The sequence below is a fragment of the Primulina tabacum genome, chromosome 17 (genome assembly GCF_025594145.1).
Source record: "Primulina tabacum isolate GXHZ01 chromosome 17, ASM2559414v2, whole genome shotgun sequence".
In the NCBI taxonomy this organism is placed as follows: Eukaryota; Viridiplantae; Streptophyta; class Magnoliopsida; order Lamiales; family Gesneriaceae; genus Primulina; species Primulina tabacum.
In genome coordinates, this window is record NC_134566.1 from 28,271,586 (window position 1) to 28,284,068 (window position 12,483).

General features: G+C 32.6%; 1 protein-coding gene and 1 long non-coding RNA gene across 2 annotated transcripts; one reads left to right on the forward strand and one right to left on the reverse strand.

The window, feature by feature from the left end:
* The first annotated feature begins 5,229 nt into the window (after positions 1-5,229).
* Positions 5,230-6,494, forward strand: LOC142531793 (photosystem I assembly factor PSA3, chloroplastic). The gene is made up of 3 exons (XM_075638052.1): positions 5,230-5,662; positions 5,752-5,916; positions 6,024-6,494. Exons 1-3 carry the CDS (start codon positions 5,255-5,257, stop codon positions 6,348-6,350), a joined length of 900 nt encoding a protein of 299 aa, XP_075494167.1. The 5' UTR covers positions 5,230-5,254; the 3' UTR covers positions 6,351-6,494.
* A 2,032-nt stretch (positions 6,495-8,526) lies between these two features.
* LOC142530810 (uncharacterized) lies at positions 8,527-10,721 on the reverse strand. Its single transcript, XR_012816170.1, has 3 exons — positions 10,618-10,721; positions 10,391-10,542; positions 8,527-8,813 (listed from the first exon to the last, which is right to left on the reverse strand). It is a non-coding gene; the product is annotated as an uncharacterized LOC142530810 (long non-coding RNA).
* Between the last annotated feature and the right edge of the window lie 1,762 nt (positions 10,722-12,483).

A 12,483-nucleotide genomic window follows, 5' to 3' on the forward strand; every position in this document is an offset into this window, starting at 1 on the left:
GACTAATGGTGTACAATCATAACCACGGACTTATCCTCTCGATTAATGATAACCACTTGGAAAGTCCGAGGGAGGGTTGTTCGGTATAATCATCATATGACTACCCATCTGTATGTTTGGACATCTCTATGCCCTTACCAAGAAACGCAGTACACAACATCACAGATGCTAGTCTCGAGCTCAAGCGACCTTTATCCATGTTTTAGGCGGCTGAATCGACTAGGAACAAATTTAGAATATGCAGTGTTTACAAATGAGTTTCAACATCGAATTACGATTCATTTGTATTAAAGCATAATCAAGGACTTTATCTATGATGTTTGCATGAGTATACAGATAAAGTATAACGAAACCATTAATAGTTAAATTATATTAAAATAAAGATTGTTTATTTCACTTGAGTCAATAAATTCCCTAGGCAACCGTTGGCTTGCAGAGCATCTACTCTAACAAAACTAATGTTATGTTAGGTTATAAATCTAATAGAGGTATCATCCCAACAAACTTGTTTACTGAGTGGTGTAACTTTCTTGAATTTATAAGTAACTCTTTATTAACTTAATATATCAATGTGAGACATTTGCATCATAAAATATATAACCAATTTTCTACTTTTTTCGTAAATAAGTATGGGCGATGTTTGTTACACCCGAAACTTCATTCAAAATTTTAAGGTATTGATATCAGATGAACTATAATTTTGAATCCGTCCCTCTCCAGAAAGCACCTGAGAAGGATCAAGGAACAATGCTTACTTTTGTGGGTTGGCAAGGAGTGCTGGCTTCTTTCCCTTTAGGAAGTGGGGATGATGACATATATATATATATATATATATATATATATATATATATATATGCTTTGCCCAGCCAGCAACGTGTTCTTGTTTTTGGTTTGTCATGTCACTTTCTATACGACCTATAATTTAACTTATATTCTCGATAAATATTCACCAGTAGTTTTTAGTATATTATATTATGCTGATTATAAGTGGAATGTAGTTCGATTGTGTTAACGATGGATTCTTATATTTTAATTAGCGATTAATAAATTATTATATTATAAATAAATAAAAAAGAAAACAAAATTTTCTTCCTAAGTTGGCCAAAATAAGTTTTTAGTAACGTAATTCGCCATACGTAGATCAAAAACTGGTTTTTTTTTACTATTAATCTTTTTTCATCGAAATACTGATATGATATTGAATATTACAAACATAATTGATGAAAAAATGACTAAAAGTGTAATGTGTCGAATGATTAAAGTAATTGTGTTGAATACCCGCTACGTTGAAGCGATTTGATTGAACATGGAGCAAATTGTCTGACTGTTGATTAATATTTAGTTCTAGGTTAATATAGAGAATTTATAATATTTTATCATAAGATAAGTCTTGGTGGACACTATAGTAATTAAATTTCTTAGTCTTGCAATAAAAAATTTTTAATGAAAATTTGTATCGAACCGATGTGCCCACCAATTGCCATAAATGGACAAATTCTGTATCGGTTGAAATTTACTATAGTTTTATTGCTAATAACGAAACAATAGAATAAATCATAAATCTATATCTTACCAATGTAGAATGAAATTCAAATGACCGTTTATTGGATGAATTTGAAATACATCATAATTAATATAAAACGATATGAACATGAAATGAGTGGATTTGAACTTTACGGTCTCACTCCTTTAAAATAACAAAAATACATTTGAAATTCATCGATCCAAATGCAATCTAAAATAATTCTTCAGGAAGTTTGAAATTTTTCTTATCCTTTGAATTAAAGATGTCATTGTATATATTAAGTTGATTGGAATAAAATAGATCGTCCAAAAAAGTATATCAAAGAGTATGGAGTGAGATCCAAAGGTTCTCTAGTAACGAGCCTCGTATGATATTATTATAAGCGAATGGTACGAAATCTGGGATCGATTTACATTCTTAGTTAACTAATCTCCGATATTTTTTATTATAGTCGTTTTTCATCGAAGTTTTGATACGACACTGGAAAATGATGACGTTATACCTCAAAACGATGATGTTTTATCAAAAATTCCTGATGTGTTTGATATCATGTCAAATTAAAAATGTCTATAATTGAAAGAAAAAAAATTAATAAATGAAAAATAAACAAGTTATATGTCAATAATATAATTTCTACGTGATCATTCAAAGAAGTCGATACTTCAATCCAGAGTTACGGGGAGTTTTGTATCGTCAAATGCTCGTCAAAAAATTCTGGAGAAATGTTTCATTTAATGCGGTGTCGTTTTATATTGATCCATGGCTTAATTGGATTATTCGAGTGATGCTGTAATTAGGGCCTTAGTGTGTAAAGGACAAAAATTGGGCTAACAGTGTAATACTTAAATTAAAGCCCACTAGGATCGAATTTGATTTTTCGCGGTGCGTTTGGGTCAATGACCGATTTGAATTTTAAAAAAATATCCTAAGTTCGATTGAATTTCACGGGCTCATAAGACGAAGAAAAAAACTTGCGTGAAACGATCTCATAGATCGTATTTTGTGAGATGGATATCTTATTTGGGTCATCCATGAAAAAGTATTACTTTTATGCTAAGAGTATTACTTTTTATTGTGAATATCGATAGGGTTGACCCGTATCACATATAAAGATTTTTGAGGCCGTCTCATAAGAGACATACTCATCTCACGGGTATTTTGTGAGACGGATCTCTTATTTGGGTTATCAATGAAAAAATATTAATTTTTATGCTTAAAGTATTACTTTTTATTGTGAATATCTGTTGGGTTGACTGGTTTCACAGATAAAGATTCGTGAGACCAGGGACGGAGTCACCCCAAAGGCTGGGGTCGGCTCCAGCCCAGGCTATTTTTTTGGGCCAACCTATTAATATGGATTGGGTTTTTATATATTAAATCTTAGCCTTATATTTTCAACTTGGTAAATTTTTCAGCCCATTTTTTAGCCCATCTCTTTGAGCATATTTCATAGCGTCTCACAGGGGCTATTCTCTACACAAAAAGCTTCGTCTCCAACAAATGGATACTGAGGGGAGTGAGATTCATATGCGAGATCTTGGTTGTTTATCGATTCATTCAACCCAGGATCAAAATATTACCTGGCTACGTCCTTGCGTGAGACCGTCTCACAAGAGACCTACTCATAGCCAAAACTATGACATAATTTGCATGAACTTTCGGTGAAAAAATTTGCGAGTGGATACATATTTTGGTGAACATATGCGTGAAGAATGAATGCACTATGCTTCCTGCATGGCATCATGAAGACTTACCATAAAATAATCCCACCACGCAAAAATAATCCTGCAGCCGTTAACTCCCAGCTTCAGCCACCGCCACCGCCACCCGCGACACCAGAAACTCCACATACGGGGTTCGTCGTCCGAGATCATGAGAAAGTTGGATGAGATTGATGACTTCTTCGAATTCAAGTCTCCGTATCTGGCAATATCCACCACCAGCCCACCACCTGAGGAAGAACAACAAAAAACGACATCAGAAGAGGTCTACGATGATTGCTACGAGTATTTTTCGAAGTCGGAGGTTGTCAGAATCTTAGCTTTATTCGATTTGATGAGTGAAATCAAAATTAATTAAAGAATTCTAAGGGATATAATGATTAAAATCAAGTTCCCCGCATCATTATTTCTGTTTATTACGGATAATTTTACAAAATAATTTTACATAATTTTACAAAATTATCACATGATCTATTTTTTTGTCCTTCGTGGGTTTTTGTCACTCAATTCGGAGTAAATACCAAAAAAATTCATTGCAATCTGTTACTATTATTATTACTGAAGAACATAACATATCAACCATCTTCAATATTTTGAGTTTTTTCCCAATTTTTTAAAGCACTTAATTCATATGATTTATAATAGGGATAATTACACTTTTTTTGTTAACAATAAATTTATAATTTTAGTCATTAAATTATATGTTTTTTAAAAAAATTGGTTATGTTAATGTAAATTTACATTTTTAGTCCTATAAATTGTATGTATTTTTTAATTTTGGTTATGTTTACAATGAATTTGCATTTTTAGTTTTGTAATTTGTATTTTTTTTCCATTTTGGTCCTCTATGACGGACGTGGATGTTGACATAGATTTTTGTAATAAAACTTCCATATATTTCGTGGTTTTTTAAAATATTATTTGAAATAAAATCTACAAAATCCAGTTAAAAAGAGGACAAAAAAAAAACATGCAAGTTATAGGACTTCAACTGCATATGCACCATTAACAAGACCAAAAATATAATAAACATGCAAGTTACAAGACTAAAAACATAAATTTATCTTAACATGACCAAAAACAAACATTCAAATTACAAGAATAAAAATATAAATTCATTGTTAGCATGTCAAAAATCTTCAATATTTGAGTTTTTGCCTAATTTTTTATAGCACTTAATTCATATGATTAATAATATACCATGTCAGTTTCAAATTTTAAAATATAAAAAATATATAATAATTATATATTTATATTGTATTATTATAAGAAAAACCCGAATTGGCTAAATTAATAATTTCAATTAATTCATAAAATAAATAATTTTGAAAAACATATATTTATATATATATATATATATATATATATATATCTATAATCCCTTCAATATCATAAATTAATAATAATTTTTTAAAATTATAAACGTAATAGGACAACCTATTAAACCATGATTCTGATATTTTTGTTTTTCTTAAAATTTAAATTTTGGTGGATTCATCTCTAACTATTTTTATTACATCTAAAAGGTCTGATATTGCATTTTTAAAATTACAACAATAATTGTGAAGATTATTGTTGTTTCTTTTCGCATAATTAGTTCTAGAGTTATTTGTACTCACATTAAATAAATTTTATTTGATTAGAAAATATACTATAATATAATATTATTTAATTATTAAAATTATACCAATCACTTTTTTTTACAAATATACATGATTAGATTTAAATGGAACAAGAAAGTGTTAATTTATCAATTAATTTAATATTATCTTACAAATAAAATTTCACGGTTTTAAATTAGAGTAAGTTTCTTGTGAGAGAATCTCACGAATATTTATCTGTGAAACGAGCAAACTCTATCGATATTCAAAATAAAAAGTAATATTTTTTCATAGATGATCCAGATAAAAATATATCTTATAAAATATAACATGAGATCGTCTCAGACAAATTTTTCACTGTTATCTATGCCAACACACACTGTGGGCAAAACCACCAATAGAAACGAATGGCTAGATTTCAGCCTCAGCAAAATCTAACAATGGCGACGCTCTCCTCCCTCCAAACAAACCCCAATTCTTCGTCGAATCGAATCTACGCCATATCCTGCGAGCCCCTTTCACCATCTTTTCTCTGCTTGCGCCGCTTCTGCAGAGCTCCGCGCACCCGGCGCAAACCCAGTGGCGGTTTATTCCTTATTCGCGCCTACATGGAGGAATCCGCCTCCATTTCTGGTTTCGTCAGCAAATTAATCGGCGCACTTCCGGTAGTTGGGCTACTCGCCAGAATCGTCAGTGATGAAGGAGGCGTGGGAGGAGATCTCATCGATTTTGCTGAGTTCAGAAGGAGAGTGGGGAAGAAGTGTTCGGTGAATGATTCCAGAGCTTTCTATGACTTCCAGGATCGACACGGGAAGGTACTTTGTTGCTAACTCCGATTTCGGGTTTTGGTTTTCACTTGATTTTATGGTGAAAAACAGGAGAAATTGAGGTGGGATTGGTTTAGACAGGGGAGCCTCTGAATGTACTGATGTGCTGCTGGCTAGCTGCGGTTGGAGCTGGTTTGCTCAAATCTGAAGAAATACTGGAAGGAGTAGCCAGGCTTCGGATTTCGGATGATATCGAATTCGAAGAGGAAAATTTCATTGCAATGATGAATCAAGCAAGAGAGGTTAGTATTCTCTTGTTACTTCATTAGTTTGAATCGAAAGTCATGATCAAATCAATATGAAGTTTGAATTTTTCCCCTTCTAAGGGATTGGTTGTGTTCACTTGCAGAGGCGAGCGAAGTCGAGCGGCGTCCTTGTCCCCACAATTCCTATGGAAATTCGAGCAGAGAAAGCTGTAGAAGCCATTTACGTCTGTTGCTTAAGGGGAGATCCTATAGAAGAAGAGGACGTAGCAGATCTATCTATAATCCTCAATGCTGTCTTCCCCGCCGTGGGGCAACGAGAGATGGATAGAATTGTGAAAGAGAAGGTCAAAAGACTCGCGGAAGGAACCGATGAAATCAATGTTCCAGAGGCTAAGCCATTACCAAAAGAAGCTGCGCAGCTGCAAATGAAGGACTTGCAGTTTCTAAGAGAAGGGGCAGATACGACTTAAGGGCTTGTGTTCACTGAATTCGATGTTAAAGCCAAAATATTTTGGAAATGAATGTAATGTTGCGGATGAATAACTCGAAAATGGAGCTTAGAATGAGGGGAAAAAAACTGTGTTTCTGCTGAATTAAGAGTTTCGATTCTTAGATATTTGATCCTCAATGGCCCAAAATGGTTTCATGGGATTTATAATTCTTGGGACCAAGTTGCAAATGTCAAAACAGAAAAAGAATTGAAATAAAAGTATCTCGCCTTGTATGCTGAGGATCGGAAGAATGGAAGATCCATTATTATCATGAGCACTTCATGCACGAGTAAAGACTCGAAAGATATCAGCACACACGATCTAATAATTAAATTGGAGAAATATCACAAATTGAGGTGGTACAATTTGATATCTAACAAGATCTGACTAATAATAAAATCATAATCACTTGAAGATAGTAGTCGTTCTTATATTACTAAAAACAATGGTTTGATTAATCCACATTTACGTTCGCGTAGGTTGAGGAAGTAGATCCACGGTGATCGTGGAAGATGGGCCAAACAGTTGGTGGAATGTATACAAAAGCTGAAAGAATCATCAGAAGAGGCCGCCGACAATTTTCATAAACTCAAAATTACAGCAAAAAAACTCTGCCAATTTCATAAAATTTATCCTAATAATGTCGCATATTTCACGTATATTTTCTTTTGTTTCCTTCAAGTTTTAGCATATTCCTCAAGCTTTTCCAATTCTAGTTGTAAAAACTTTATTTCAATTTATAATAGCATAATTAAATTATATGTTGTTCATGGATTTCTTCTGCAAATTTCACCAGATTCTTTTTTCAAATTTTTGGTTTTGTGGCATGTCAAAAAGAGTTCCAAATCAAGATTCACGTCGTTTGATAATAGGAGTCAGGTTATTTCACAACTTTGGCACGATTCAGCCCCTGACACGCTCGCAGTTTTTATGTGCAATGGTTTTGGGACGTTTGTAGGGACATGAAGATACGTTCAAAGCTTATTGAGAAGCATGCAAGAATTCACAATCACAAGGGAAGGATCATGCCGCCAAGGAAGAGAAGAAACACTGAAAATGATAAAAGGAAATTGCAAAGTCCAGCATGTTTATGAACAACTGGAAGGGAATGCAATTAGTAGAAACTTGGAATGAACATATGATTTATGATTATTCAGATTCATATAACGACTTTTTACAAAATAAGATATGGAATTCTCAGGCAACTTCTTTCGAAAAATATTAAAGGAATTAGATGATAAATAAATATTGAGATAGTTCAATTCAACGACTGAATGCACAAATAAATTATTGGGAACATGTAGAATATGCTAATCATAATTTTTTCATATTTATATGGTTGTGTTTCTGGAGATGAAATGCGGATTCCTTAAGTCTTTTTTTATAGAGAAAACGAGGTAAAATTTAGATAAAAAATACGGCAGAAAGATGCTAAGCCACATGAATGTGATGCATTGTTTGATGGGGAATACATGATTTCTGATTCAGATCCATATAATTATGTTTCAAAATAAGTCATGTGTGTTTAACGTGAAAGGCTAGAGCAAAGATTTGGGGAAAAAAAAAGGATCGGGTGGAAGATTTTTTCATAACATGGTGAAATATAAAAAAGAGCACCCCTGAAAAAATTTTATGAGGAACCTTCAGTTCGTCATGTTACTTCAGACCTGAATTATGAGGAAAGAAATTGGATTTTACGATGTCATGATTCATAAAGTGTTTAGAAGAACAAATGAGTTGTATGACAGAAAATGTTAGCAAGATTATGACGACCACGGTGAGGGGATTTGAAGAAGTCATGAATATCAGCAGAATTCTGACCAAGGGAAAGAAGGCCATAATATTGCCAACAAGGAAAACACCATGAGAGGAGAATCATTATGAGATTGTGAGGCATATGATGATTATATTTTTAAGAATTTATTTTTATATGGCACAAATATGAGAGAAGAAATTTGAAATCCAAATTGTGATCATATAAAATTAGATTTTGCCCAGAAAAATGTCTCATAAACAAATATGAAGAGTTAAATATTTCAAAGATTTTATTGAGTAACGTGGATAGCTCGATGACAAAATAGAAGAAAATGATGCATTGTTTAATCAAGAAAACAACTGCAATATATACAAAAAATAGGGAAGAAGAATACAAAGAAATAATAAAAATATATTAGATTTTACAACCCACCCAACCAATTTTTACCCCAATTATAGTTAGTTCATTTGAAACTTAAAAACTGAAAATCAAAATTATGACAGCTCATTTCAGTAGTTCAATAAACTCTCTCCATTTTGCCATATTCTTCCGTCGATCCCAAAATATTTGACCCACCGTCACAGTCATGCCTTCACCAATGCAGTTGTCGTCATCGTCATCGTCACCGTCACCGTCGCCGCCGGGGTTCTTAGCCGGTGAAGGTAACAAAATTTCTCTTTCTATTCCTTTATTTAAAATAAAATTTATCATTTAATATTCAGAAATATTTTGTATTCCGTCGATCCCAAAAAATTTATTCTATCCTCTAGGTGTTATGCTGTACTATGCCACATCACATAATTCTTTTTATGTAATCAGATGGCCCATTAAGATATTTGGTTATTTTGTGTGGGAAATATATTATTCTCTTATTTTTCCTTCGAAAAATCAATCTGAAATGTAGGGGAAAAATTTGACAACGTTGGACTTGAATAAATTAAAAAGATGGATGGGTCAAGACATCTTATGACATGTGAAATTCTATATAAAATGCACAAAAGAATTAGAGGAAAAATGAAAACCAAGAGATGATAATTGCAAGAGGGGGAGGATATATATATATATATATACACTGTTTTATTAAGTTTGAGATATTTAACTAACTTTGGTGTCATGGTCTGTTTTAATAATTATATATATTAATAAAATGTTCAAATTTTATTGCAAATTATATGTAGTTCAGTGGATAGAGTTATTGTTTTTTGAGTTTAGGTTATAGGTTCAATTCTCACTGAGGTCATTTTTTTTTATTCTTTTATTTTTCAATTTATTTTTAAATTTATATACAAAATTACAGTGTAATCTCTCGCTATTTCTTATAATTATATTTTGATCATCATTTAAATATAAATCAAATGAATTATAAAAAATATTATACAAGCACGCAACGCTTGTGTCGATGCACTAATATATATATATATATTTGTAACCTCAGACCCACTTTTTAACCTAATTTAACAAAATGTAACTAATAAATAAAGGTTTTCATGGGAAGAGGTGCTCGACAAATAAGAAACAAATTAGTTCAAACAAACACGTTCATCCTGCCATAAGTAGGGGGCATAATTCGGTTAAAACCCAGAAAACCGACCGAACCGAAAATTACGGTTTAAACGGTTCGGTTTTTCAGCCGGTTTCGGTATTTTTCAAAAAAAGATTAGGCTTTTCGGTTCCCCAAAACCGAAAAAAATCGAACTGATCGAAAATTATTTAATTAAATGCTAAAAATTATATTTTTATAAATTATTTATCATTTTAATAATTTACTCATATTTTATGAATTATGTATCATATATTTGAGCCTTTAACATATTTTTTATATTTAGCAGTAACAAGTTATTTTGTTTAATTATCGGAATGACTTCTTTGATATTGAAACAATTTATGTTTTATTGTCGTTGAGTATATATTTTGTGTTGCATTAATCAAGTGATGTCTCGTATTAATATTAAATCTTAACAAAATTTTGGTATTGATTTTTTATATTTTTTAGTTTTCATTTTAGATTTAAAAATCATAATTATTTTAATCTATTGTTATTTTTCTTTGTCTCGCAAACTAATATTTGCATTTGCAAAGAATCAATTCAATTAATTTCTAAAATCAAACTTAAATGACCAAAATAATCTGGTTCGATTTCGGATCAAATATTTTCAAAACCTAAACTGAACGTGGTAGAGCAAAATCGGACCAAACTGATGCGCACCCATAATCATAAGTGGTAACATTTTGGTTCAACAAAAATATTCTAAAATATATTTACCTTTCACGGCGAAAAAACACTGGTAGCGTCTTCGCCACCGATGATAGAAGCAACGAGCATAACGAAGGCGTGACTGTGACGGTGGCTCAATTGTTTGGAGATCGACGAAAGGCAACGACACAATGAAGAGAGTTTTGAGCTACTGAATTGAGCTGACAAAATATTTCCGAATGATATGATAAATTTTTTTAAATAAAGAACATGAGTAGGAAGAGAATTTGTTTTACCTTCACCGGAAAAGAATTCAGCGGCAACGGCGGTGGCGTAGAGTGATGGTGACGACAACTGCGTTGGTGAAGGCGTGAGTGTGATGGTGGATCAAATATTTGGGGATCGATGGAAGTCAATTGCAAAATAATGTCTCATTTTGTAGGACCGAGCGCTTGCTGCTTTACCAAAAGCTATAATTAGTGGTAATAGTACAGATCAAATCTTTTAAACCGTACAGCAGCTCAAGCACCACGGTTCGATTGATCTACCAAGCAAGAACAATTATTGCACCTTTAAGGCCCGAGATTTTATCATTTTGCCCTAGATTATTTAATTTATGAATTTTGGAATGTTAAGTCATATTCCATAGTGTTACAATTCCATAGGATTGAAATTGAATTAAAAAGAGTTGTGAGGACCAAATTGCAAATAGTAAAGATTTCAGGGGCTAAAGTGCAATTAATGGGATTTGGGTGGGACACTTGTCTTCACCATGCAACTTAAATGTTAATCTTTCATTTCCAACTTCAGAATTCAGCGGAGAAGGCACCGAGATTCCATTGAAAACCCTCAAGCTTCATTTTATTTTAGAATCGTGATTCTGAAAGATCCGGTTATCAGATTTTTGATCCGAACACAGTTCTGTGATTCTCTCGTCGACAGCTACTACAGGACGTAAGTTTTATTGATTTCTGATATGATTTGAAATTATGATTTTGAGGAATTGTGATTTGATTATTATTATGTGTTCTGGTGATATCAGTAATCGTATATTCGAAGTCAGATCGAAGAACAGACTGTTTATGCAATTGTTATGATTTTCAGAATGAATATGATTGAGATATACAGATTTGGTATTGAAATTGCGATTATTGATTAATTATGGATTGTATTGGCTATTGGTTATGAATTGTAATTGATATCTCGTATTGTTGAGTTACCGGGGACATCATTCTAGTGCCGCTATGCCGTTGATTTTGAATCAGATTAAGATTGATCAGAACAGATTTGATTTGGATGGTATACTGATATTGTACCTGTCGAATATGTCATTTCAGATTGTATTGACAGCTTTGAATTCAGAACTTCCATTTCTTCAGACCGAGACTACGAAAAGAAAGGTATAAATCAATGTTGAACCGGGAGAATGACTCGAGTGAGATAGAACTTGAGTTTCCCAAAACCACATACTTATTTGCTATTGTTTTCAGATATTTGAATTCATTGCATTTATATATGCTTGTTCTATTGATTTATAGAAAGCATGGATTAGACGATTGATTTGAGATAGAGTCTTTGGCAGATGTGCCAAGTCGTGATAGAGTTATTGGCAGAGGTTCCAGGTCACTGGATGTTTGGTTTATATCGATGTTGCTTAGAATGCAGATCAGCTTCTATTGCAGATATTCGATATAGTGTACCAAAGTCTGGGAATAAGAACGTACCACCATCTAGCTGAGGAGAGTAGGTGAATTGTTGCGTTCTTATTCAACCGGGATCCCTAGACTAGGCCAGATTGAGTCGAGTCAAAGAATAAGAGTCAGAGCTTGATTTACAAACTTGTATCGATTATGTTTCATAGATTATGTTACATGTTTGTATCGATTTATGTTTCAGATTATGATTCATGATTTTAATAAATGTTTATGATTTTATACATTGCATGCATACATTGTTTATACTGAGAATTCTATTCTCACCGGAGTTATCCGGCTGTTGTTGTGTTTGTATGTGTGCATAACAACAGGTGGGACAGGATCATGATCAAGAAGAGAATGAGAGATGGTGATTAAAGTGGTGATTTCGGACTTAGACGTAGAATTAGTAGTTTATCACTGGTTATGTGATTGAGATGACAGTAGTTTGTTTATGATTGTACTTTG

Coding starts and splice junctions, on each gene's coding strand:
- LOC142531793 (XM_075638052.1), top strand. CDS start 5,255: ATGGCTAGATTTCAGCCTCAGCAAAATCTAACAATGGCGACGCTCTCC. Junction 5,663..5,751: donor TCCAGGATCGACACGGGAAG/GTACTTTGTTGC, acceptor GGATTGGTTTAG/ACAGGGGAGCCTCTGAATGT. Junction 5,917..6,023: donor TGATGAATCAAGCAAGAGAG/GTTAGTATTCTC, acceptor GTTCACTTGCAG/AGGCGAGCGAAGTCGAGCGG.